At 44.9% G+C, this 26,587-nt stretch overlaps 3 protein-coding genes across 3 annotated transcripts; 2 read left to right on the top strand and 1 right to left on the bottom strand.

Moving 5' to 3' along the window:
• The first annotated feature begins 501 nt into the window (after positions 1-501).
• On the top strand, positions 502-3,977 carry LOC139784280 (uncharacterized). The gene is made up of 8 exons (XM_071723444.1): positions 502-520; positions 645-1,417; positions 1,577-1,763; positions 1,848-2,139; positions 2,293-2,409; positions 2,537-2,675; positions 2,724-2,963; positions 3,054-3,977. Exons 1-8 carry the CDS (start codon positions 502-504, stop codon positions 3,975-3,977), a joined length of 2,691 nt encoding a protein of 896 aa, XP_071579545.1.
• Positions 3,978-18,920: 14,943 nt separating this feature from the next.
• LOC139784277 (uncharacterized) lies at positions 18,921-20,738 on the top strand. Its single transcript, XM_071723442.1, has 2 exons — positions 18,921-19,259; positions 19,314-20,738. The coding sequence occupies exons 1-2, from the start codon at positions 19,070-19,072 to the stop codon at positions 20,429-20,431; spliced, it is 1,308 nt and encodes a 435-aa protein (XP_071579543.1). The 5' UTR covers positions 18,921-19,069; the 3' UTR covers positions 20,432-20,738.
• Positions 20,739-21,990: 1,252 nt separating this feature from the next.
• LOC139784278 (uncharacterized) lies at positions 21,991-25,277 on the bottom strand. Its single transcript, XM_071723443.1, has 4 exons — positions 24,783-25,277; positions 23,867-24,694; positions 22,329-23,712; positions 21,991-22,112 (listed from the first exon to the last, which is right to left on the bottom strand). The coding sequence occupies exons 1-4, from the start codon at positions 25,275-25,277 to the stop codon at positions 21,991-21,993; spliced, it is 2,829 nt and encodes a 942-aa protein (XP_071579544.1).
• Between the last annotated feature and the right edge of the window lie 1,310 nt (positions 25,278-26,587).

Below are 26,587 nucleotides of genomic sequence, written 5' to 3'. Positions count from 1 at the left end.
AGGCTTCGCGAAATTATTATAAGTCTTTTGATCTGCGTGCTGGTGAAATCACCAGAGAAAAGAGAGGAATTCTTCTTTCTGCGTCCCAAAATGGGAGGGCGTGGTCCGAAATCGCCCGCGGAGACGGCGCCTCCGCTTTCGCTGACTCGGACTCTTCTCAGAGTGGCTCACGGATCAGGGAGACTATATCGACAACATCCTGCAACTTCTGCAGAGGGTCCCGGAGGCGCGGGAACTATTGATTCGTGCATTGGGTGGATCAGATTATTATGGTGCCCATAGGGGTAAGTCACTCACCCCAGATAGAAGCTACGTAAGGTTTGAAGAGGATTCGGAAAGAAGAGAATTTTCAGGTCGTTTTGGTGGTAATGAGAGGCCTCGTTATCTCCCTGTGCTTTAATTCAGGCTCCTACTTTGGAATTGCCGAGGTTATATGAGTCACAAGAGCGAGTTATCTAAAAATATCTTGGAGTATGATATTGTTGTTTTGACGGAAACCAGATGCTCTGGTCGGAACCAGGTATATTTTTCGGGATTTAAGACTTTGAACAGTAGAAATTTGCTCGGTAGTGGCGGAGTTTCCATTTCCGTTCGCTCTCATATTACATTTGATATATTGCCTATTCCTGGTGCTCTCCTTGTAGGATACGATGTGATAGGCGTCAAGACTACAAATTTGACCCGTAATATTAACATTGTCGCGGTATACAGACACCCTAGAACTGATGTGGCCCGCCGAGACCTCAACTCTATCTTTAATGCGGTCAACGGGAACAATAATAATACCGTCATCCTTGGCGACTTTAATGCCCACAATACCACGTGGAATTGCGATTCCACTAATGACAACGGGGATGTGTTGTATAATTTGATGTATGATGAGGATTTCTTGTGTATTAATACTGACACTAAATCCCGGGTAGGCTATAGTGAACAACGAGACTCCAACCTCGACCTCATGTTTGGTACTGATGGGGTCGTTAACAGGGTCGATTATCAAATGGAGGAGGCCTGGGACAGCGATCGCGTCCCTATCTCCTTCTCCTTCGACATTTCCGCAGGTGTCTACAGGAAGAGCACCAATAGAACCTCTGTTAAAAAGACCGATTGGTCTCAATATCAAGAGTTTGTTAAGGACGAGATCACTTCTTCAATCCTGCCCGATGTGGCACTCTTCGGGAGCGATTTTGAGAAATATTACAATATCTTCACTGACACCCTCAGAAACTCCGTCCACCGTTCTTCCGGCAGGCGAGGAGATCGCTCCACGCATCCTGTTCCGGATGATCCGAATAAGCGTAAAAGATCGCATAGATGGTGGAATGCTGAATGTGACTCTACGATCCAAGACAGGAGATCCGCATTCGCGGAATTCAGGAGGCTCAAGAGTCTTCATACGTGGATCAACTACAAGCGTGTTTGTGCTGTTGCAAGGAAGACCATTAACCGCGCTAAAAAGGAAAACTTTGAGGACTTTTGCAAAGACATAAACAGATTTACAAGCCTCTCCTATGTATGGAGCACCATGCGGATCTTGAAGAACGCCCGCAAGAACGTGGAATGGAACAAATGACAGACCAAAGACAGGGAGACCGAGATCAGAAATACCATAGACAGTCTTGCTCCTCCTTTCGTCGGCACGGAGCCAATCACAGTGTTCGGACAAGTATATTCTGACGAGGAAGTGGAGGCCCCCTTTCGGCGCTCTGAACTGGACAGAGCTCTTGAGATGGTCAAAAGGGACTCTGCTCCGGGTCTCGATGGTATGGAGTATAAAATGCTAAGACTTCTCCCTGAATCGGGTAGGGTTTGTCTGCTCAAATTCTTCAATATTGTTTGGTCCACAGGTGTGCTCCCTGCTGATTGGTTTTGTTATCAGGTCGTGTTTATCGACAAGACTGGCAAGGAGAAGGTGCGACCTATCTCGCTCTCCTCGTGTATTGGGAAGTTAATGGAGAGAATGATCAATGAGAAGCTGATCTGGTGGGCCGAGAGAGAGGAAAAATTCAGTAAGTCTCAGAGCGGCTTCAGGAGAGGAAAATCTTGCGCCGACAACCTGGTTAGAATCACCTCGGATATCCGCGCGGCCCTCAGTGCGGACGAATACACATTGGCGGCTTTTCTCGACGTTTTATTTGCGTATGACTGCGTGGATTACCGCATTGTGCTTGACAAACTAGTGGCGCTTGACTGCCCTGTGGGTATAGTCAGATTTGTTGCTAATTGGCTGTATCGTCGCAAGGTGCGATTCATTATAAATTCTTGTGAATTTGTGGATCGACTTGTATACAGGGATCTCCTGCAAGGCGCCGTACTAAGTCCGGCATTGTATTCCCTGTTTACTCGGGGTTTATGTGCGGATCTTCCGGAGGGTATTGAGGCAGTCGAATTTGCGGACGACGTCGGACTGTACGTGTCACAACCGCCGGCGCAACCGTCTTCTTCTGCAACAAGCCGTCAACATCATTGCTGAGAGATTGAGATCGATCGGTCTTGATCTTGAACCTAAAAAGACGGTCCTGGTTGAGTTTTCCAGGAGTGGCTGTGTCGACAAGGAGTTGAGTATCCGAGTGCAGGACTGCGACGTTTTTAGTAGCTGCGGAGCCAAATTTTTGGCGATCTGGTTGGACAACAGATTAAATTTCCACCGTCAAGTCCAGGAAGTAAAGGGCAAGGTCAGTCGCGCAAATTCTATCATGAGATACCTGTGTCGTGTATCCAAGGGCACGGAGGTCAATACTGCCCTCATGCTGTATAAGAGCCTCGTCAGATCTGTCGCGGATTATGGCATTTTTGTATACTTCCCCAGGGACTCGGCATTTCAGCTGAAATTGGAAAGAACCCAGTATATGGGGATTCGTACTGCCCTGGGTTTTCGTAATAGCACTCCCAACAATGTTCTTATAGCTGAGGCCAAGATCAGACTACTCAGGGACCGGGCGGATATGCTCGGTAGAAACTTCGTAAATAAATCCATTGCTTATAATAATAATAGATTGTGTTCTAAATTGCAACGTACTATGGACCGAGAGAGCTACTGTCGCTTTTGACAGCCGCTGTATAGATTCTCCTTGGTGTCTGAGATCTGGAGGAAACTCTCCACTAGGGTCGGGATCGGCCTCCCGAGACAATTTGAGGTTTTCCAGGGATCCTATGGTGCGCACACGTTCAGATCTGTCGTTGATTTGGACATCGGAAAGGCCAGAAAGCACAACAAGGACTCTGACTCAGCCCTTGTCCGGAACATCATCCGGGCTTACGACTTGGCGGCCTCGCCTGAGGTCATCTACACGGATGGTTCGTATGATGAATCAAAACGATCCACGGGTGCCAGCTTGGTTATTTGCGACCAGGACGTGGCTTATAAAATTAGCCTACCCTACATATGTTCTTCGTACACGGCAGAGGCGTTCGCCATAAAATCCGCCCTACAACTTATGACAATACAAGCTGAGTACAGAAAGAGGGAAATTGTTATTATGTCGGACTGTAAATCTGTCCTCCAGTCTATTAGAAACAACCACCTCAATGTTCACAAGAATTGCTACGTCACGGAGGCCAGAGTTTTGCTATTCAATCTAGAGAGAATCTTCGGTAAGAGAGTCGTTTTAACATGGATCCCTGCCCATGTCGGCATCTTGGGCAACAAACTCGCTGACAAGCTGGCCAAGGAGGCTTCCCATAAGGAGGCTGACCCGTCTATTGAGGTCCCAGTGGGGGACTATACGAGGTGGGATAGGAAGGATACCTGGGAGGCAACACAGATGTCGATTGTCCGGGATTCTACGCATAAGGGAGAATTTTACTTTAGGAATTTCTACGACGATCAGGCAACTAAACCATGGTTTCGCGAGATCAATTCGGAGAGATATTTCGTGACGCTTTTTAATCGTTTGAGGGCTAATCACTTTAATCTGGCCTCCTCTTTGAAAAGAAAACGTGCAGGATGGGAAATGTTAATGCGGCTACGAGAGTGAGAGTCTCTATCACGTGCTTCTAGTCTGCAGAATGTACGATGACTTTAGAATCACAATGGATCAGGAATTGAGAGCGGCCGGATTTCTGGCAGATATTGACCTTATCAGTCTTATTAAAAGGAAGCAATGGAATTTTTTGTATATTATTTTTAGATTTTTTAAAAAAATTGGTAAAGTAATTTAATCATCGCGTTTAGCTTCAAAGTCTATTTCTCGGGTCTACATTGCTTGTGTCAATTACCTCAGGGTACAAGGCACCATATTTCCTCATCCGAGGAAAACAAAGAAAAAACCCCCCATTGTGTTGTAGGAGTTTGGCTCGAACCGCCGTGCGAGACAGACGTGTGTGCTCGATTGCCCCTCTATTTGGATCGCTTAGCGTTTGGACCGTGTGTGCAACGGCATTTGATCGCGTGGGGATATTCCGCGTGATCTTTTCGGGAGGGCTTTTGTTCTTTACATATTTGTTGCTCCCCTCTCGGAGGGGGAGCGTTGATTTTTACTGCTTAACTTGTAATGGATTTACCGGACCCTTCCGCCACGCACTCAGCACGTGACAGCCCTCGCACCTCGGATGACGAATCCCATAATGTGCATAAGAAATTAAAAACAAGTGTAACCGAGCAAGAATTCGATAAAATTACAAAGGACTATATGATTAACGAATTGTCGGATGCAGATCGTAATGTGACTAGGAGTCGCCGAAGTCACTCTCTGAATCAACAAAGGGACGAGGAATTAAACAAGCGGCGTAACCTGACCATCGATTCGGACATTCGCACGCCTGAGGACGAAATGGAGGTGGACGGCATCTCCACGGAAAAATCCGGGGAAGGCCGGGGCCGCGAGCTTTTGATAAATAAAGCGATCCTGCCTAGTAGCGGTAATATTAGTATAGATTTTAAATATGGGCAATTGCCTTGCAACGATCACGTGAACAATTCTTGCGACGCACGTGATACCGGCATGGCTAATACCGTGCCGTCTGTTGACAAGGAATCCTACATAATAACGGATTCTGCTTTGAAAAAATGTGCCTCTGGCTCTGTATTTACTGACACGCAACGTATTGCCAGGTTTGACGAGGATTTTACAGGTACGGCTAAGATAACCCTACGTCTCCCCCCTGACCAGTCTACCACGAAAAAGGGTAAGAATCGCATAAAAATTTGGATGATTCTAATGGAATTGCAAATCCCACCTGTATCAGTAGACATGGTTAACCATTTTTCGGCAGAGGCGATATTTAAAGATTTTGTTGACGCCAATCGTGCTTTGGAAATTATTGATAGGCTCCCGGATCCAGTTAAACTAAAAGCGTATCTTGAGCAGCGCACAGTGATTCGCAAAGGGGTGATAACGGATTGGCCCTCGACGATACCGGAGTTATGGATTGCTATACAGGACAGATCGAATATTACTAAACTAGATAGAATGTATCGTAGAAAATGGGACGCTACTACGAAAACGTCCTCGTTGGTCGCTACGGATAATATAATTATCACTTTTAGAGCTGATAAAATTAGAGACTTAAAAATTTTTAAAAATAAAATCGGACTAAGAGTAAGGCCATATGTCCCTCTGACTAGGCAGTGCTCTAACTGCTTTAGATTTGGTCATACAAAGCTCGCTTGTAAAAGCGAGACTCGCTGTATAGTCTGTGACGACAGAGCACACGGTCAGTGTGAAAAAAAGGTTCAATGTTGTAACTGCGGCGATGAGCACAAGTCTACATTTAGAGGTTGCCCTTCCTATGAAAAAAACAAAAACATTAACGTTATTATGGCTTACAATAATGTATCGTTTCACAGAGCCTTACGGATGGTAGAGGGGGACAACGAGCAACGCCCGCCTGATAGATTCAGACAACCTGAGTCTTGGCCAGAACTGCCCAGCAGGAATGATATGTCCGAACGTGGCGATGGAGTTGATAATGGACGACGGGAGCCTGAGTTCCGGGAAAATCAGGCGGAGGTACGTCGTGAACGACAAACTAGGACAAGGACTCCCTCTAGGAACTTACCACCCACCACAAATGGTGCTCGGGAACATTTTAAGCAGTTTGATACACGTGCGGGAGATATCCCCAAGGAAAGAAGAGGAGTTGCCATCCCCCGGGGTAATTCCTGGGCTCAAATTGCTCGAGACCCTCGCGAGGACAAACGCGGGAAAGCCCGACCTCAGAACACGATTACCGACGTAATCGAGCATATCCTGTGTTTGATACAGAGATCCTCAGAAGCTAGAGAATTGCTTGTTAGTGCGCTAGTGAATTCTAATCTGTTTGATTCTAGAGGTAAGTCAACGTCTGTTGAATACGAACCGTATAATATCAATAGACCGAAGAGAGACGAATTGACTGAGACCAGATGTTCGGGTAGCAAGCGAGTCTATTTTCCAAATTATAATACCGTATGCAGTCTAAACCGATTGGGGAGCGGAGGCGTTTTTATGTCTCTTCGTAGCCATCTCGAATTTGAAATCTTGCTCTTTTCCGGAGTTGTGCCGGTGGGTTATGACATAGTCTGTGTCAAGACAAAGAACCTTTGCCAGAATCTGAATATTGTTGCTGTTTACAGGCATCCTCGCAGACCAATGTTCAGACGGGACTTGTTACCTGTATATAATGCGGTGGGTGGAAATGGCTGTGATACTGTTTTTCTGGGCGACATGAACGCCCACAACATTATGTGGAATTGCCACTCCACGAATGAAAGAGGCGACTTACTATATGAGATGATGACTGAGCAGGGATTTTTCTGTATCAACTCTGATACGTTATCACGTGCGGGCTTCTCGGGTCAGCGTGACTCTAATATTGACTTGCTGTTTGGCATGGAGGGTGTTGTTAATCGAATCACATACCAGCAGATGGAGGAAGCATGGGATAGCGACCACTTCCCCATCTCATTCACGTTTGATAATCACCCTTTGACATATAGGAAAATTACTAATAGACTGTCCACCAAGAGGACTGATTGGCCACGATTCAGCGAACTAGTGGAGGGTGAGATCCAATCCAGGCTATTACCCAACATGGGTCTTTTCAAGAGTAACTTCGACAACTATTATGGTCAATTTGTTGACATTCTTAGAAGATCTATTAACGTTGCCTTGGGCAGAAGGAGCGATGCTCTACCTTTAGCGATAAGCGATGACCCAAACACTCGCAAGAGGTCCCACAGGTGGTGGGACAAGGACTGTGATGAAGCTATTAACAACAGGAGACGTGCATTTGCTGCCTTCAGGAAGACAAAAAGTATTCATACTTGGAACGAATATAAACAGCGTCGAACAGAACTCTGGCGCACTCTCTCAAAAACAAAATGAAGCTAGTAGAAGAGTAATAAATTGCGATTATTTCATTGGTATATTATCAGAGTTTCAAATATTCAAAGGCCTGGACTGACAGGGTTACTTCGAAGAACATACGTTCTTAATCGAAAGTTGTTCTATTTTAACGCCTTTCCTTAAGTTTGGCAGTAACCTTTTGAAACACTCTGTATATATTAATAGTATAATTATAAAATGTTTGTTTGTATAAAAACTATGACTTTAATAAAAAATCAATACCCAGATAGCAGAGTGACGTCAAATAGCATATTAATTTCGTCATAATGACGTCTCTAACGTCATTATAAGACGTCTTTAGACGTCATCTTGCTACCTGGGTACATAATTGACGGCATTAACAATAGAAACAATGTACATTTTTAAAAACATATAAGTGATAATAAGTGTACTGTTTAATGAAATGTATTTACAGTAGGAATCAAAAATAAGTAGTCAGTACTAAAATGTTATAAATTAAAAATTTATGTAATAAAGTAACACAATAATAGTACTGTAACGTATATATATTAAAGATAACATAAAATAAATAAATAATATTCTTTATATTAACAAAAAAATTGCATTTTATCTTATTATGGTTTAATTATATAATTTGATCACTTTTCCTCAATAAGTAGTCATGTGACGAAACAACCTTCAAAAATTATATAACGTAAATAATTTATAGTTAGTAACGTGTTGGACCTTCCTTTGCTTTTATCACAGCCTCTAAACACCGTGGCATAGAATCAACTAATTTCTAAAACATATTGATCAATCTTACTCCATTCCTCAAATAAAGTCGTTCTGTATCTTTTAAGATTTCTTTCTCTTTGATTTTGGTATTCTACGATCTAATTCACCCCATAAGTGCTCTATAGAATGAATTAGATCATAGAATACCAAAATCAAAGAAGAATCTTAAAAAAATAAAGGTAGAAAAAATTGAAGAATATAATAGAATTAATAAAAATTGCTAATAATAAAGGGGTTATCGATTTCTGTTTAAAAAAATCTACGTAATTGCTATAATTTCCGCAAATTTTGAGATATCAAGCTTAATTTTTTTTTTTAGAAACTTGCACCTTGCTTTCTTATAGCTTTTAAGTGTGCAAGTAGAAACTTGCACATTGCTTCTTCGTAGCTTTTAAGTGTGCAAGTAGAAACTTGCACATTGCTTCCTCATAGTTTTTAATTGTGCAAGTAGAAACTTGCACATTGCTTCCTCATAGTTTTTAAGTGTGCAAGTAGAAACTTTCACATTGCTTCCTCATAGTTTTTAAGTGTGCAAGTAGAAACTTGCACATTGCTTTTAAGTGTTCAAGTAGAAACTTGCACATTGCTTCCTCATAGTTTTTAATTGTGCAAGTAGAAACTTGCACATTGCTTCCTCATAGTTTTTAAGTGTGCAAGTAGAAACTTTCACATTGCTTCCTCATAGTTTTTAAGTGTGCAAGTAGAAACTTGCACATTGCTTTTAAGTGTGCAAGTAGAAACTTGCACATTGCTTCCTCATAGTTTTTAATTGTGCAAGTAGAAACTTGCACATTGCTTCCTCATAGTTTTTAAGTGTGCAAGTAGAAACTTCCACATTGCTTCCTCATAGTTTTTAAGTGTGCAAGTAGAAACTTGCACATTGCTTCTTTATAGTTTTTAAGTGTGCAAGTAGAAACTTGCACATTGCTTCCTCATAGTTTTTAAGTGTGCAAGTAGAAACCTGCACATTGCTTCCTTATAGTTTTTAAGTGTGCAAGTAGAAACTTTTGCTCACAAAGCTTCCTCTATGAGGAAGCCAAAACAAATAAATACTAATAATTATACATCGAATAAAATAAAAGCTTCCTCATAGAGGAGCTTTGTGAGCGAAGGTTTCTACTTGCACACTTAAAAACTATAAGGAAGCAATGTGCAGGTTTCTACTTGCACACTTAAAAACTATGAGGAAGCAATGTACAAGTTTCTACTTGCACACTTTTTTTTATTAATTCTATTATATTCTTCAATTTTTTCTACCCTTATTTCATATATAATTCTTTAAAATTTAGTTAATCAGTTCTTGAGTTATAGAAATTTCAGTAAACTTGGCTGTTGTTTTTAACAGAAATCGGTAACCCCTTTATTATTAACAATTTTTATTAATTCTATTATATTCTTCAGTCTTTTCTATCCCTATTTCATATATAATTCTTTAAAATTTGGGTAATCAGTTCTTGAGTTATAGAAATTTCAGTAAACTTGGCTGTTTTTAACAGAAATCGGTAACCCCTTTATTATTAACAATTTTTATTACTTCTATTATATTCTTCAGTCTTTTCTACCCCTATTTCATATATAATTCGTTGAGATTTGGTTGATTAGTTCTGGAGTTATAGAAATTTCGGTAAATTTGGCACATTCATACATACATACACACATACAGACATTTTTTTTAATGCAATATTTCGACGTTTTAGAACACTCTGAACATATTGACATCAAAAATTCAAAAAACAATCTTTTCTTTGGTTTCTTCTACCTCTATTTTATATATAATTCTTTTAAATTTGGTTGATTAGCGCCAACTTTATACGCAATCAAAGATTCATATACGAATTTACGAAAACAAAGCTTCCTCCATGAGGAAGCAAAAAGCAGGTGCACTTGCCAGACGCATTCTTAAACAAAAAAAGAAGCTGAACTTTGAAAAGTTTTGTGAGAATATTAACTGCTTCACAAGTTTGAGTTACGTCTGGAGCACGATGCGTATCTTAAAGAATGCTAGGAAGAATATAGAATGGCACCCTTGGCCCACGAAAAACAGGGAAGATGTCATTAGAGCTTCTATAGATAGCTTGGCTCCCCCGTATGTTGGAGTGAAACCAAATCGAGATTTTGGCGAGATGCACCCGGATGAAGACTTGGAGGCTCCGTTCTGTCGCCATGAACTTGACAGAGCGATTGAGATGATTCGGAGAGATTCTGCTCCTGGACTTGACGGCATGGAATACCGGATGATTAGATCTCTTCCGGACTCGGCGAAAACCTGCCTTCTGGAATTATTCAACAATGTTTGGTCTTCTGGCATTCTTCCTGCCGATTGGCAGGACTACCAGGTGATATTTATTGACAAGCTTGGAACAGAGAAGGTAAGGCCAATATCATTATCCTCATGCATAGGTAAACTTATGGAAAGAATGATTAATGAAAGGCTCGTATGGTGGGCTGAAAAAGAAGATAAGTTCAGCGCCTCACAGAACGGCTTCCGCACGGGCAGGTCGTGCGCCGATAACCTGGTCAAGATAGTAACCGTCAATAGATAGTAACTGACATTAGGGCCTCTCTATGCGTGGGGGAATATACTCTGGCTGCCTTCCTCGATGTTTCGTCCGCTTATGACAGTGTTGAATTCCGTGTAATGCTGGATCAGTTGATTGCACTTAATTGTCCCGCCGGCATAGTGAAATTCATTAGCAATTGGCTATATCGGAGAAAGGTGCGATTTATAATTAATTCCCGTGAATTTGTACATCGCCTTGTCTACAGGGGACTCCCGCAGGGTGCGGTATTGAGCCCGGCATTATATTCTCTTTACACACAGGGTCTCTGCTCTGGTCTCCCGGAGGGCGTGGAGGCTGCTGAGTTTGCGGATGACATCGGGTTGTATGTACGCGGTCCAAACCGTGAACGCAATCGACTCCTTTTACAACGGGCAGTCAATATTATTGCTCAACGGCTACGTCGATTGGGCCTGGACTTGGAGCCCAGAAAAACAGTCCTAGTGGAATTTAATCGGAGCGGCTACGTGAATAAAGACCTTCACATAAGTATTGGAGACTGCGATGTGTATAATTGTGGCGAGGCCAAATTCTTGGGTATCTGGTTGGATAATGCGCTGAGATTCGACCACCAGGTCCAGGCTGTCAGGAGTAAGGTAAACAGAGCCAACTCCATCATAAAATACTTGTGTAGTGTATCTAAAGGCATGGAGGTAAACACTGCCTTAATGCTCTATAAAAGCCTTGTAAGATCCATAACCGATTACGGCAATTTTGTATATTACCCCAGGGATGCCACTCTTCAGCTGAAATTGGAGAGAGCCCAATATATGGGTCTTCGTACCGCTTTGGGATATAGAAACTCTATACCCAACAATGTAATTATAGCTGAATCTAAAGTTAGGTTGCTCAGAGGCCATGCTTTCATGCTGGGCTGCAATTTTGTAAATAAAATAATTGCATACAACGATAACGGTCTGTGTAGGAAACTCCAGAGTTTGATGGACGGCGAACAATATGCCCGATTCCGCCAGCCTACTTATAAATTGTCATTGCTGTCGGAGATTTGGAAGAGATCTGCGCTATATAAGGTGAGCATTGGGCCTCCCCGAAAATTTGAAGTCTTCCACGGCTTATTTGGGGCTCATACATTTAAACCGACCGTAAATTTCGACACTGGTAAAGATAGGAAGAATAAGATTTCGGACATTGCACTTATACAGAGAATTACGGACTTATACAACTTGATTCCCTCTCCTGAAATCATATTCACGGACGGTTCATACAACGAATCGGCTAGGTCTACAGGTGCCAGTATAGTGGTTTGCGATAGCGACTTCGCATTTAAAATTAGTATGTTATATAGATGTTCGTCTTACACGGCTGAGGCTTTTGCCATTAAGTCTTCCCTGCAACTTATGAGAAATCAGGTTAACAAAGAATTTAAGGATATAATTATTCTCTCTGATTGTAAGTCGGCCCTTGAATCTATTCTGAACAATCATCTGAATGTCCATAAAAATAAATACGTCACAGAGTCTAGATTGCTGATTTATGATTTGGAGGTGCGTCTCGGCAGGAAGGTTGCTCTCGTATGGATTCCCGCTCACATTAGAATAACCGGAAACGAGATGGCGGATGAGTTGGCGAAGGAGGCGGCCAATGAGGAGGCTGACCCTCTATTGAGGTTCCGGTGGGGGATCTTATGATGTGTGCGAGGAGGGAGACATGGGAGTCGACTCAACTATCGATCTCTCGAGATGCTGAATTCAAGGGAATTTTTTACTTCAAGAATTTTTATGATGGACAAACTGACAAACCGTGGTTCCGAGAGATCAACTCTCCTAGATATTTTGTGACTCTAATAAATAGATTGAGAGCCAATCATTATAATCTGGGATCGTCTTTAAAGAGGAAAGGCTACATAGACGATGAGAGGTGCGAGTGCGGCTGCGAGTGCGAGGATTTGTCACACGTCCTCTTGAGATGTTGTAAATACGACGAGCAGAGAATTGCTATGGACTGTGAATTGAGAGCTGCGGGCTACTTGGGAGAAATAGAAATCTATCGACTCATTAAGAGAAAGAATTGGAAAATTTTATACAATATATTATTTACAAATTTATAAAACGGCTTGATAAAGTCATCTAAAGTTAGTGCTAGTGTATCATCAGGTCTAGAAAAATTTAATTTATGTGTTAATTACCCCCGGGTATAAGGCACCTTACATCCCTCAGGGCCGAGGGAAAAGAAAAAACCCCCCCATTGTGTTGTATAAATACTGAGATATTACTTATATTTCAGTGGTTGTACATACATAATAAGTTATAGTTATAGTTTTTACACACTCAAACTTGACTGCAAATTGTCCAAATCTATTTTTCTTGACAAAGTGTCATAAAAGGTATAGAACATTGTAATCAGAAAGTGAAACATAAGAGTATGTTAAATTTATTATATTTGTCATTATTTCTGTAAATATCCCGTATTTAAATATTTTTCAATAAGGCAAGAACACACAGTTACGTGTTATTTCAATAAATGTTCAAAGTTACCTTCTGGGGTGCAATGAAAAGTATAATTTAGTCACAACAAGTCAAATCCGAGAAGGATTTGGTCACATCGTTAAGGCATCTGAAACCATCCGACACATGCCTAAAATATTCCAAAAAACGCGGCAGTCATTGCTCCGTCGCGGTGCTGTGACTTTTGTTGTAACGTTGGCGGTCGTAATTTTGAACATTTACTGTAAACTAGAGACCCTCTATACAGAATCTGGCCATAAGCGATTTTGTCAAAATCCTGCGAGAGAGACGGATATACATTTTCTCTTTAACCTAGCTTCATCCCACACAGCACAGGTAGATTCTGAGAATGTACTCAGTATATCACAAACGTAGATTGTGTATATCCTGTTGATATTCGAAATACGTCCATGATATTTTGAGAATGTACTGAGGATGTTCTAATGTCTGCCCTAAACGCTTACTCAGTATATACTGAGAATATTTTTTTGTATATTGTGAGTATATTAAAAAAATATTTTGATTACATTACCAGTATCTACTATAGAATATCTCCTGGTATATTATCAGTATACTTATAAAATATTTTGAGCATATTATTAATCTATATATATAAAGGAAGATGTCCTGACTCACTCACTCACTCACTCACTCACTCACTCATCAACGCCCAGCCCAAACCCCTGAACCGAATTTTTACCAAAAGTATATGAAATAGGGGTAGAATTTTCCGGGGAGTGCCACTAAGAAGGGATTTTTAGAAATTCGAGCCCTAACGGGGTGAAAAGGAGTAAAACGTTTTCACGGATTCTTTAATATCGCTCAGCCTAAACCTCTGAACCGAATTTTTATCAAAAGTATATGAAATAGGGGTAGAATTTTCCGGGGAGTGCCACTATGTGTATAGTTTTTTGTTACTGATTTTCTGAAAACCGGTTTTTTTAATTTTTCTAATTTTTCTAATTTTTGTTTTCTAATTTTTTTAATTTTTCGGGAAATAATTGATTGAATCTCAAAGAATTATAGACCAAACAGGGGTAGAAATTTCCGGGGAGTGCTATAAAGTGTATAATTTTTCGTTACCGATCTTTTTGGAAGCCGGTATCGAAATTTTTTTAATTTTTCGGGAATTAATTGACCGAATCTTAAAGAATTGTATATGAAGTAGGGGTAGAATTTTCTGGGGAGTGCCATGATGTGTACAGTTTTTGTTATTGATCTTTTCGGAAACTGGTTTTTTTAATTTTTCCAATTTTTCGGGAAATAATTGATTGAATCTCAAAGAATTATATATGAATTATACATGAATACTATAATTATAGCATTAAATGCTATGATCATAGCACTAAATGCTATGGACATTGTTCAGGAGTGCGGTAGTCAAGCCCAGTGAGGTGGCAGCACCTCCTGGACGATCGTGCGGATCGTTTCGAATAGCGATGGCACGTGATGCTAGCATGCTCCGGCCTTCGCCTTGCCGATATCGCCGGCATTCCGGCAGTTACTCTCTTGCTTTCGTGAACAATGGCAGTCTAAATTCTAACGCTCGCGTAATCATTTATTCTGTCGGGCACTCAGTAAGGATAAACCTCATCTTTGAGGCCAATGGACCTCATTAATATTGTTACGCGGATTAATTAAACTGAGGTCCAGTGTCTCGTTGGTTAATCTGGTGAAACGTCTCATTTTCTAAAGCCACGTGGCTGCTGATTGTAATCGGAACGATTCAACGGCCTCACGTTGTACTCTACGCAAGTAAATCAGTTTAGCACGGTACTCATCGTTATTGTATAAACCGCTCACGCTCAGTTAATTAGTACTTAACGCAGTGTATATAGTGTATATAGTGATTTACGACTCTGTGAAAGAAATAAATCCTGAAACTCAGTGCCGATCTGTTCATTTCAATTACCCCGTTGTATGATCTACTCATCCGTGTGTTAGCATTCTATCAGCCAAGCTCATTCTCAAAAATTTGGTCCTTCGAGCCGGATACAACGGGGATTGAAAGGAGTGAAAATTCAGTGACTCTCGGTTAATGGCGGTACGCAGTGTCGGTGCGCGCCGCCATTTCACGGTTCTCGAACGATCCTTCACGGTCAACATGTCACAACAAGATGTCAACAAACCCATAGATTCCGGACGTAGCACTCCGACACAAACACTCAAGGTACCATCACAAACTAAGACTAGTGAGCAAACAGATCCGTCAAGGACGTCTCAACGTACAAAATCCCCAGCTCGCCTTTCAGCAGAGCTCTACTTAAAATGCAGAACCCAGATGTGTCGAGTGGAATCAATTCGGAAGCTTGTGGAATCTATCCCTGATTCAGCAACGGAGACTTCTCTTGGAAGAGTGACGGCTCAAATTACTCAACTGGAGGAGCTGCACAAAGCGTTCCTCAAGGAACATGCCTACTTTGAAGTAACATGGCCGGAATCATTCTTGGACCATGAATACTTCAGCAACAATGTGCACTTTAACGAGACACTTCTGGTTTGTTCAGGCAGAGAGGCGCTGACGCAACTCAAGCATGAACTCACTGAACCACTCCTCACGCAAAACTTGACTACTCAATTGAATCGCCCTGCTCATCCGAGGCTGCCAGAAATCTCATTACCAAGCTTTGATGGCAGCTACACAGCGTGGCCACAATTCAAGGAGCTCTTTTCGTCCGTAATCATGGACAGTTCACGATTAACTAATGTCGAGAAGTTACATTACTTGAGATCGTCCTTGAAGGGCTCACCGGCCCAGCTCATACAAAATCTTTCGATGACAGGAGATTCATTAATGCCATCTTGGGAATTACTTATCGGGCGCTATGAAAATAAACGCCTTATAATACAAGCACATCTCGATCAGCTGTCCAGCATCAGAACGCCCGCTCACAAAAACGCGTCATCCCTGACGAAGCTCATCAGTACGGTGACCGAAGCAACCAATGCCTTACAGTCGTTAGGCATCTCAGAACAGCTGGGAAATTGTATGTTAGTGCATCACGTTTCAAGATTCCTGGACAGTGACACAAGAGAAGCATGGGAAACCTCACTCGGTGCTTCTCAAGAATTTCCCAAGTTTGAGCTACTCATGGAGTTCCTCACTGCCAAGGCAAGGGCACTGGAAAGAGTGGAGGCCGCTAATGCTCAGTCAAAGCCAACTCAACGAAAGGCAACTGCTCACCACGCGTCCTCAAAACCAACCACGCCGTCCTCATCAGCCAATCAGTCCAAGCCGGCACCCTATGCTTGTGACATGTGCAACGCCAATCACTTCATAGTGACCTGTGAAAAGTTCCGGCAACTCACGCCTGCACAACGAAAGGGAATTGCAGAAACAAAACGCCTCTGCTATAATTGTCTTGGCAGACACAACGCTCGTGCATGCAGATCAACTCAAGGGTGCAAAACATGTTCTGCTCGACATCACACCATGCTTCACTCAACTTCATCGACACCGACACAGCCGACCACCTCACCCTCTCAGCAAGTAGCGGCTACTTCAACCTCATCACCCTCAACAACATGCTGAGGCGATGTTGCAATCGTCAACCAGGCAACTCAGTGTTCAAGGCTCGTCACTCAGCTCTCACTCAAGCGACAACATTCGTCAGTTTCGATCACTGGAATTGGTGGCAACCAAACAACTCAAACCAAGGGAGTGGTTGACCTCAGTCTGCATTCAACTCACTCTCACGCAGCTGTCACCGTCCGTGCTCACATACTCAAGACACTGACAACGATTCTGCCAACATTCGAATCCCCTCAACAAGATTGGCCCCATCTTCAACATCTAAAACTGGCGGATCCGGATTTTCTCAAACCAAGAGCAATTGACCTTATCATCGGAGCTGACTCGTATGGACAAGTCATCAAACCTAACATCAAGAAATACACGTCAGACTCACCAGTTGCTCAATTATCCGTATTTGGTTGGCTTGTTCTTGGCCCAGTTCGGTCCACAATCCCTACTCACACAAGGACGGCACATCATACCAAGGTACTCCAGCATGACACCAACCTAGAAGAACTGTTAACGTAATTCTGGATACAGGAGGAGCCTCCAACGGCAACCACAGCTTCACTCACCACAGACGAACAGGAGTGCGAGACTCACTTCAGGACTACTCATTCACGGGACTCTACGGGTCGATACATCGTCCGCATTCCATTCAAATTGTCAACTAGTGTCTTAGGAAACTCATATGAGGCAGCACGTAGAAGTCTACAGGGAACTCTCAAAAGGTTCAAACGAGATAGTGAACTTCAGAAACTTTACACCCAGTTTATGCAAGAGTATGAACAACTCGATCACATGGCTAAAATCCCATCAACTACATCAAGAAGTTCAACTCATTATTATTTGCCTCATCATGGAGTACTCAAACCTGACAGTGAAACTACGAAGCTGAGAGTAGTGTTCAACGGGTCTTGTGCCACTTCTACGGGCTTCTCGCTAAATGACACCATGTACACCGGAGCAAACTTGTTGCTCAACATCTTTGATGTACTCATCTGGATCCGACAGCACCGATACCTATTCTCTACTGACATCACCAAGATGTACCGTCAAATCAAAGTGCATCCATCCGATTGGGATTTGCAACGCATCATCTGGATAGACGAGCTATACAACGAAGTACTGTACTACCTCACCACTGTCACCTATGGAACGAAAGCTGCCCCATTCCTTGCAGTGAGAACTCTTCTCCAACTGGCTAAGGATGAAGGCCACAGGTTTCCCCTCGCATTGCCGCCAATCGAGCGTGGGAGATGTGTGGACGACATGTTCGGTGGATCAGACACAATCAAACATCTCATCAAAATAGCTCATCAACTCAGAGATCTGTGTAATGCGGGCGGATTTCCTCTAGCAAAGTGGCACTCCAATCATCCTGAACTCCTAAAGGCAATCTCATCGAAAACAGTCGCTCACTCTTCAGTCTCACTTGACGATTGCAACACAAAACTACTCGGTCTCAAATGGTCGCCTCAGGAAGATACATTTTCTGTCTCAACCATGTTACCAGCTCACCAGGGTCAATTCACAAAACGCCTCATATTGTCTGAAGTGGCTCAGATATTTGATCCACTAGGTTTTCTCTCACCAGTAGTGATCAAAGCAAAGATGCTTCTTCAAGAACTTTGGCTTCACAAACTCAGCTGGGATGATCCACTACCATTCCAGGTCGTCTCACGTTGGCTCAACATCAGAAAGGATCTCACCAGCCTGGCCAGGCTCTCAATTCCTCGTTGGTTCAACACAACCAGCAGCTCAATAGTGGACCTTCATGGCTTTTCTGATGCATCTCAATTCGCCATGGCTGCCGTGATTTACTTGACGGCATATACACCATCCACAGGTACTCAATCGACATTTATCTGCTCAAAAACAAAGGTCGCGCCGCTGAAGCGACTAACCATCCCGAGGTTAGAGCTCACGGCAGCTCTCCTATTGGCAAAACTCATGAAGCATGTCCTAGCCACACTCACAATGGACATCAGGGACAAATACCTGTGGACAGATTCTCAAGCAACGCTCGCGTGGATCAAAACTCATGCGTCTCGCTGGAAAGACTACGTACGCAACAGGGTGTCTCAAATTCAGGAACTCACTGAGGGAGCTCATTGGAAATACGTGCCAAGCGCAGCCAATCCAGCTGACTGTGCGTCAAGAGGCGTCACAATGTCTCAACTTGAAACCCATGCACTTTGGTGGACGGGACCACCTTGGATCGTAGCCGCTGAAACCTCATGGCCCACCCAACCTACTCAATTCGACGGGCAATGCACATTCGAGTCTCTTCCTGGAACCTCGCTCTTCACGGCTCAATCAGCTCAAGAATATCATTGGGATCTCATCTATAGGTACTCAACTCTCAATAAATTACTCAGAATCACAGCTCTTTGTTTCAGATTTTGCTCACGGTTACAACGCAAGCTCAACTCATCACCAGCTAGTCTCATTACCCTGGCTGACATGGAAAGGGCACGAACTTTCTGGATCAATGCCACTCAAGCTGCCTTTTTCACTCACGAACTCAAGGTGTTACATTCCAACTCTCTGTTGCCAACATCTCACCCATTTAGTCGCCTCACAGCGTTCATCGACAATCAGGGCACTATTAGAGTGGGTGGTCGTCTCAATAACGCTGCACTCACGTACGAAGGTAAACACCAAGCAATTTTGCCTCGTGATTCAAAGTTATCTGAACTCATTATAGATCAAGCGCACAGATCTACCATGCATGGAGGCACTCAGCTCACGTTGGCTCATATCAGACAACTTTACTGGATAGTTGGTGGACGAGCTCCTGTCAAATCCCACATCTTGCGGTGTGTGGTGTGTGCTCGGCAAAGGGGGATCCGTGCTCATCAATTGATGGGCCAACTACCTCTGACCCGAGTCACACCCTCACGTGCATTCGCTCACACTGGACTTGATTATGCAGGGCCAATCATCCTTAAGACTACCAAGGGAAGAGGAGCAAAAACCTACAAAGCATGGATTTGTGTCTTTGTGTGTCTCACTACATCAGCCGTACATCTAGAGGTCGTCTCCGATTACTCAACGGAAGGGTTCATCTCAACGTATAGACGATTCACTTCGAGAAGGGGAGTGCCTGCCTCCTTGACCTCAGACTGCGGAACAAACTTTATTGGAGCCGACAGGGAGCTTCGGAAGTTATTCACTCAATACACTCAAGAAAATCAACTCATCACGGCAATGCTCACAGAAAATAGAACTCAGTGGAGTTTCAACCCACCTGCTGCCCCGCATATGGGAGGAAAGTGGGAAGCTGCAGTGAAATCCATTAAATTCCATATAAGGCGCACTGTGGGTGAAACGCGGCTCACCTTTGAGGAGTCAATGACGCTGCTCACGCAAATCGAGGCTATACTCAACTCAAGACCTCTGGAGCCTCTCAGCGACGACCCGGAAGATATCTCAGCCCTCACACCAGGACATTTTCTCATTGGAACAGCCCTCACTGCCATACCAGAACCTTCACTTATTGATCTCTCTACTTCTAGGTTGTCAAGATGGCAATTCATTCAACAGAAGGTTCAGCAATTTTGGTCTCAATGGTCAGTTCACTACCTACAACGACAGCAGGCAATCTCAAAATGGCATCATCCTTCAAATCTCATTAAGCCAGGCTCATTAGTCTTGCTCACCGATGAGAGATTTCCTCCCTGCAAGTGGCCTCTTGCCCGTGTCCTAACATTAATGCCGGGCAAGGATGGCCTCACCAGGGTGGTACAGCTGAAAACCGCTACCACTACACTCACCAGGCCCATCACCAAGCTTGCTGTGCTGCCAGTGTATCATCCTGAGTAACTTATTAAAGATCACTCAAGGGACATCATCAACTCGGTTGCTGATGGCGGGCAGAAATGTTCAGGAGTGCGGTAGTCAAGCCCAGTGAGGTGGCAGCACCTCCTGGACGATCGTGCGGATCGTTTCGAATAGCGATGGCACGTGATGCTAGCATGCTCCGGCCTTCGCCTTGCCGATATCGCCGGCATTCCGGCAGTTACTCTCTTGCTTTCGTGAACAATGGCAGTCTAAATTCTAACGCTCGCGTAATCATTTATTCTGTCGGGCACTCAGTAAGGATAAACCTCATCTTTGAGGCCAATGGACCTCATTAATATTGTTACGCGGATTAATTAAACTGAGGTCCAGTGTCTCGTTGGTTAATCTGGTGAAACGTCTCATTTTCTAAAGCCACGTGGCTGCTGATTGTAATCGGAACGATTCAACGGCCTCACGTTGTACTCTACGCAAGTAAATCAGTTTAGCACGGTACTCATCGTTATTGTATAAACCGCTCACGCTCAGTTAATTAGTACTTAACGCAGTGTATATAGTGTATATAGTGATTTACGACTCTGTGAAAGAAATAAATCCTGAAACTCAGTGCCGATCTGTTCATTTCAATTACCCCGTTGTATGATCTACTCATCCGTGTGTTAGCATTCTATCAGCCAAGCTCATTCTCAAACAGACATAGTAATTTTACTATAAGACTATAGCATTTAAACTTGGGCGTCTTGATGGTCCGCAGACGTATAAACAAAGCTTTAGACAAAAATGTTATTTCACACTTTTTATTCATTTTTATATAAAGTATCTACTTTTTGATATAAAAATGTCTCTCATTTTACATTGCATATATATTTAATATCACATAAATCATATACATATATGTTCATATCACATAAATCACATATATTTCTACATTTTATAAAATATATGTATCATATAATCGGAATTTATACGACATAATCCGAATTTCTCGGATAAAAGATTCAATACGGCAATAGTGAATATTAAACAACTAAAATTAATCAGTTCTATATTCTCGAAGTCTTATTATTATTCAAAGAAATAACTTTCGCGGTCCTTCAATTAACTCGTTCTATAAAAGCTTTTAAAAAAGTGACGACACGCTCGGTACAATTAATAACATTAAAGTTAGTTTAGTTTTCTACATTTTTGAAATATAATTAAAGAACAAAACTAAATAAAAAAGAAATAGTTACAAAAACTTAATTATGAGTACATATTAATAGCGAATATTGAACAACTAAAATCAATCACTTCTATATTCTCGAAGTCTTATTATTATTCAAAAAAATAACTTTCGCGGTCCTTCAATTGACTCGTTCTAAAAATATACAAGCTGCGAAACTTCGATTTGAATTTTGATAACAAATTTCGTTGACTAAAAGTTGACTTCGCCAGATTGGCCAAAGAAAAATATTAAAATTGAGGTCGCTTATATTCCAGGATACCCTATATTCGAGGCTAACTCAAACGAATTCTTTGTAGAAAAATTAAAAAATGTGCGGATCAATCCTCTCTGTTTGCGATTGCAAAAAATACCTCTTTATTTACACTTCCTTGAAATCTCTTTTTTCTTTGGCAGTCCGTTCTTTGGCATGAGCTAACCATGTTTTTATCGGGGCTGATATCTGATCATCTGTTGCATACGTATGAGCCTTTCTTATCACACCTGGAACATATTAATTAGTATTATATATTACACAAAATATATTACTTGAAATATTGTGGCAATAATAAAATGATCATAAATAAAGTGATATTTAAAATAACAATATAAATTTTTAATATTATCAAAATTTACATGTTAATAAAATTAGAAACGGAAATATTGAGCAAAATACAAATAATATTCTAGATGAAATATTGAATGTGATAAATTAAAAACCTGAACATTCCGGTGCGTAAAGCAGCACCGATTGGACCGCCGCCACGTAGAGGCGCCTCACGCGCCCGCTGGCTCCTATGTTCGGCAAGAGCCGGGCATTTGCCGCCCCGACCGCCTTCTGGGCCACGCGGGCGACGTGTTCGTCAAACCTTCTTTGGCCGTCCAACCACACTCCCAGGTATTTCTGGTGAGGAGTGGCCGGGACGTCGACCCCTTCGACTCGGAGGCTGAGTCCTTCCGGAGGAAGTACATGACCCCGCGTTTTGTTGTAGAAGACGGTCACTTCCGTCTTCCCCGGGGCCACCTCCAGGCCCAGCCTCCTTATCGCGCGCATCACACTCGCTGCTGCCGTCTCCGCCAGTCTGGTTAGCTCCCTCCACCCCTCCCCGCTGACTCCCAGGTATATGTCATCGGCATATCCCGAGAGCCAGCATTGCATGGGGAGGGGTGTTCTAAAGACCAAGTCGTAACCAATGTTCCAAAGCAGGGGCCCCAGGACTGACCCCTGGGGCACCCCGCATCCGATCAACCTGGTCCTCAGAATCCCTTCTTGGTCAGTGTACGTCATTCCTCTCCCCCGGAAATAGTCCCGGACGACCTCCACCAGGTATGAGGGGACCCCGAACCTCACCAGGGCCTCCCCCAATACCGGCCAGGGGAGGGAGTTAAAGGCATTTCTGACATCAAATGAAATGCCCATCACTACCCTCCCCTCCTCGATCTCCGCCTCCGTGCGGGCGAGGACGCGCTTGATCGCGTCGATCGTATATCTGCCCGCACGGAAGCCGTGTTGGTCGTCCGAGAGACCACCATCCTCCTCCTGGGAGAGGTGCTGGACGAGACGTTCGGCGATAATCCGCTTGAACACTTTGCCTGCCTCGTCCAGCAAGCACACGGGCCGATACCCAGACGGGGAATCTGCTGGTTTCCCCGCCTTGGGTAGGAGCACCAGACTGGCTCTTTTCCACCTCTTGGGGAACCGGCCGGTTCTTAGGCATGCGGTATATAATCTCCGCATCCGACCGGCCAGTCCCCCTGCGGCCAAGGTCCACATTCGGCCTGGGATCCCATCAGGGCCAGGAGCTTTTCCTCTCCTGACCCTTTTGAGCGCCCTCGCGAGCTCTTCCCCCGTGACCCCCAGTTCGTCGTCCCATTCCCGGGATGTTTCCGGGAACCGGACCTCTCCTCCATCGCCGACCGGGAATAAAGTTTCTATTACCCGGTCCACGAACTGGGGGTCTAGACTCTCCGTGAGTGGGGGCGCCCATGGTCTTAACCTGTCCTTGACCAATTTATAATGGCGCCCCCACGGATCCTCTTCCACACTCGCGAGGAGCTCCTTCCAGGCCGTCTCCTTGGCCGCAAATATTGCGCGGGAGAAAGCCTGGCGGGCAGCACGCCAGGTCTCTCCCGCTTCCGCCTCTTCGACCGGCGCGCGCCCTCTGGAACCTTCTCTTGGAGCGAACGGAGGAGCGTCGCAAATCCGCGATCTCCTCCGTCCACCAGTAGGCGGCGCGCCGGGGGGGGAGTCTGCGGACACGGGGCATGGCCACGTCGCATATCTTCGACATGGTCTCGGTCAGCCCCTCCGCCTCCTCATCCGCTTCCCCAAATTCCCCAGCGTCGCCGTCCTCTTTCCTCCACGTTAGGACCAGGATCGCCGCCTCCATCAGATCCCGGTCCAACTTTTTGAAGGCCCATCTCCGTGTGATCTTATCCCTCTCGCGGCGGCGGGTGAGCAGCCCTGGGGGAGTGGCCCGGACCCTCATCTCTATATAAAGATGATCCGAGAGACTTTCTTGGTCCGTGACCACCCCCCACCCCTCTATCTCGCGTGCGGCTAGGGGGTTTGCCCACGACAAATCTACGATCGAGGCCCCCTGCCGACGCACACAGGTGATCTCTCGGCCTGTGTTCAAAAGACACAGGCCGAGGCCCGCCGCCCACGTCTCTAGTGCGAGACCCCTCCAATTGGTGGCCGGGGAGCCCCATAGCGTGGACTTCGCGTTGAAGTCCCCGGCCACCAGGACCCGACCAGGCAATCGCCTTCGGACGCACGCATGTAACTCATGGAGCGCCCGTCTGAACCTGGCCTGGTCCCATCTCGGAGGGGCATACACGCTCACCACGGAGATGAGCCCCCATTGTATTGCCACGAATCCCTCCCCAGCCTCCAAGACTCTGCTTGGGGAGGATTCCGGCATATGCCTCCACGTAATCGCGGATAACCCCGATCTGCCTTGGGCCCAACACGGGTGGTTCGTTGGAACCCTGTAGGGCTCCGCGATTATCCCAAGACCACACCCGCCCTCCGCCATGGTTTGGACAAATAAGTCCTGGGCGGCGCGGGCGTGGTTCAAATTGATCTGCAATACGCGTAGAGACATTTCAGTTTCTCGCTATTGGCCCTCCTGTTCCCATCCCTGAGGTTGACGCTGTCGCGTCTATCGTTACCTCCATTGAATTATTCAATGTCGCGGATGCCACCCCATCCGTCCTATCCTCCGTGCCCTTGTCCTCAACGACAACCTCCATCTCCTCTGTCGTCGTTAGTTTCGGGTCCTTTGGCCCTCTTATGAGCTTTCCCTCTTGTTTGATGCCAGTAGTTACAGCGGCCACTGACGTTATTTTAGGGGCGGGCTTTTTGCCCTTTTCCGTCTGTGGCCGTTCCTTGCCTTGTCCCGCTGTCACCTCTCCTTTCCCTTCAGCGGTCTTTCCCTTGTTGGCATCTGTCTTCTGGGCCTTCCCTCCTCCAGTATTTGGGGGGCTCTTGCCGCTTTTCCTTGTGCGACCCCCCAAGCAGGCTTTTCTACCTACCCTGTGGCCGCTCTCTAGGCCCTTGTCGCTACATACTGCGCAGTGTGCCTGGGATACGCACTCGCGTGCCGCGTGCCCCACTTCTCCGCACCTATAACACGCGCCGGTGCGGTCCGTCGTGTTCCGGCACATGATTCTCGTGTGCCCAATCTCCTGGCATCTATAGCATTGGAGTGGGGCGTTTTGTGAGCACCTCCGTCTTTGCTCTCACCCACCCCAACATGATGCGTCCCTCCTTTGCCAAAATGTTCGCGGTCTTCAGCGGACACTTCACGACCGTCGTGCACATCCCTCTCGGCCCTCCTCGTATCGGTCCCACCGTGACCTCTCCGAAGGAGGAGTTTCCTGCGTTTACTATGGCCGCTCTCACTTTCTCCGCCGTTACGGATACGTCAAACCCACTCACTCGTATCTCGGCTGTCATAGTGGGACGTCCCACCTTGACTCCCTCTTTGTCTTTCAGGACTTCCATCATCCTGGCTGCCAGGGCGTCCGCTTTCTCAGCGCTTCCCTGCCCCGACAGCTCAATATTGAAAGCCCCGGTAGCTGTCGACCTTACATTCAGGGGTCCTTCGATTCCCATATCCTTCAATTGGATGCTCCTCCTGACCATGCCCATATACTCTGCATAGCAGTCTTTGGGACATGTCAGCGTAACCGCAGAGGTTCTCGGCGCTTTCCGCGTTACCTTCTTCTGCTGTTGCTGCCGCTGTTGTTGTTGTTGGGGGGTAGGCGCAGTCTTCTTCGCCTCCTGTGTCCGCTGTTTCTTTGCAGCCGCCTTCTCTCTCCTGCCTACCACCCGCGACCATTGAGCGCCCGAATCTCCAGCGTTCGCGGTCCGAGCGGGGGCATGTGTAGCTGCAGGTGTGGTTGCTGCAGAAGCCTGTCCCTGAGAGGTTGTGCCCTTCTCCTTGGACTTTTTAGTCGTCTTCCTATCCCCCTCCTTTGTATTCCCCCTATGTCCACCGACCGGTACGGCTGGGTTTTTCCCGCCATTTGAAGGAGCGGGGGGAGGAGTAAGGGCGGGAGGTCTGTTCCTAGTCGTCCCTCTACGATCCTCGGAAGCTTGAGGGATCTTTTTATTTATTTCCTGGAGGAGTTTTTCCCCCAGTTTGCCTATCTTCTCGTCCACGCACTTGACGAGCATGCGCGCCAATCTATCCTCCATCGTCGAGTTTTCGCTCGTTACTTTGGTAGGGATTGTCGCGCCCGGCATTTCTTCCTTATCCTTTCTCGGGGGTACCACTGAATCCAGCGTTCTTCTACAACCTAGAATCGCCGGTCGTATTGCCGGTGGCTTTCCCTCCTTCCGAATTTCCTCGAGTACCTCAAGTCTAGAACTCGTTTCTTCCTCGATCACCTCCATTTCTACTTTTTGGAGGTTCTCCTCATTCTGTGATGGGATCGTCGTAATCTCTTCCGTTTCTGGAGGATCCTCCTTT

Source organism: Temnothorax nylanderi, unplaced genomic scaffold, assembly GCF_030848795.1.
Source record: "Temnothorax nylanderi isolate EJ_2023f unplaced genomic scaffold, tnyl_v1.0 TNYL_tig0604_pilon, whole genome shotgun sequence".
NCBI lineage: Eukaryota > Metazoa > Arthropoda > Insecta > Hymenoptera > Formicidae > Temnothorax > Temnothorax nylanderi.
Note: the sequence above shows the minus strand (reverse complement) of the source record. Positions and strands in the feature narration are given on the sequence as shown.

What these genes read in the sequence shown, in the direction of transcription:
- LOC139784280 (XM_071723444.1), top strand. An exon ending in TTTGCGGACGACGTCGGACT is followed by an intron (nt 2,410 to 2,536) that starts GTACGTGTCACA and finishes TGAGTTTTCCAG; the next exon opens with GAGTGGCTGTGTCGACAAGG. An exon ending in ATATGCTCGGTAGAAACTTC is followed by an intron (nt 2,964 to 3,053) that starts GTAAATAAATCC and finishes CGCTTTTGACAG; the next exon opens with CCGCTGTATAGATTCTCCTT.
- LOC139784277 (XM_071723442.1), top strand. Translation starts at nt 19,070, where the DNA reads ATGGAAAGGGCACGAACTTTCTGGATCAATGCCACTCAAGCTGCCTTT. An exon ending in CGCTGCACTCACGTACGAAG is followed by an intron (nt 19,260 to 19,313) that starts GTAAACACCAAG and finishes AACTCATTATAG; the next exon opens with ATCAAGCGCACAGATCTACC.
- LOC139784278 (XM_071723443.1), bottom strand. Translation starts at nt 25,277, where the DNA reads ATGTGCCGGAACACGACGGACCGCACCGGCGCGTGTTATAGGTGCGGA. An exon ending in CATTGAATAATTCAATGGAG is followed by an intron (nt 24,695 to 24,782) that starts GTAACGATAGAC and finishes CGCGTATTGCAG; the next exon opens with ATCAATTTGAACCACGCCCG. An exon ending in GCGACGTGGCCATGCCCCGT is followed by an intron (nt 23,713 to 23,866) that starts GTCCGCAGACTC and finishes GCTGCCCGCCAG; the next exon opens with GCTTTCTCCCGCGCAATATT.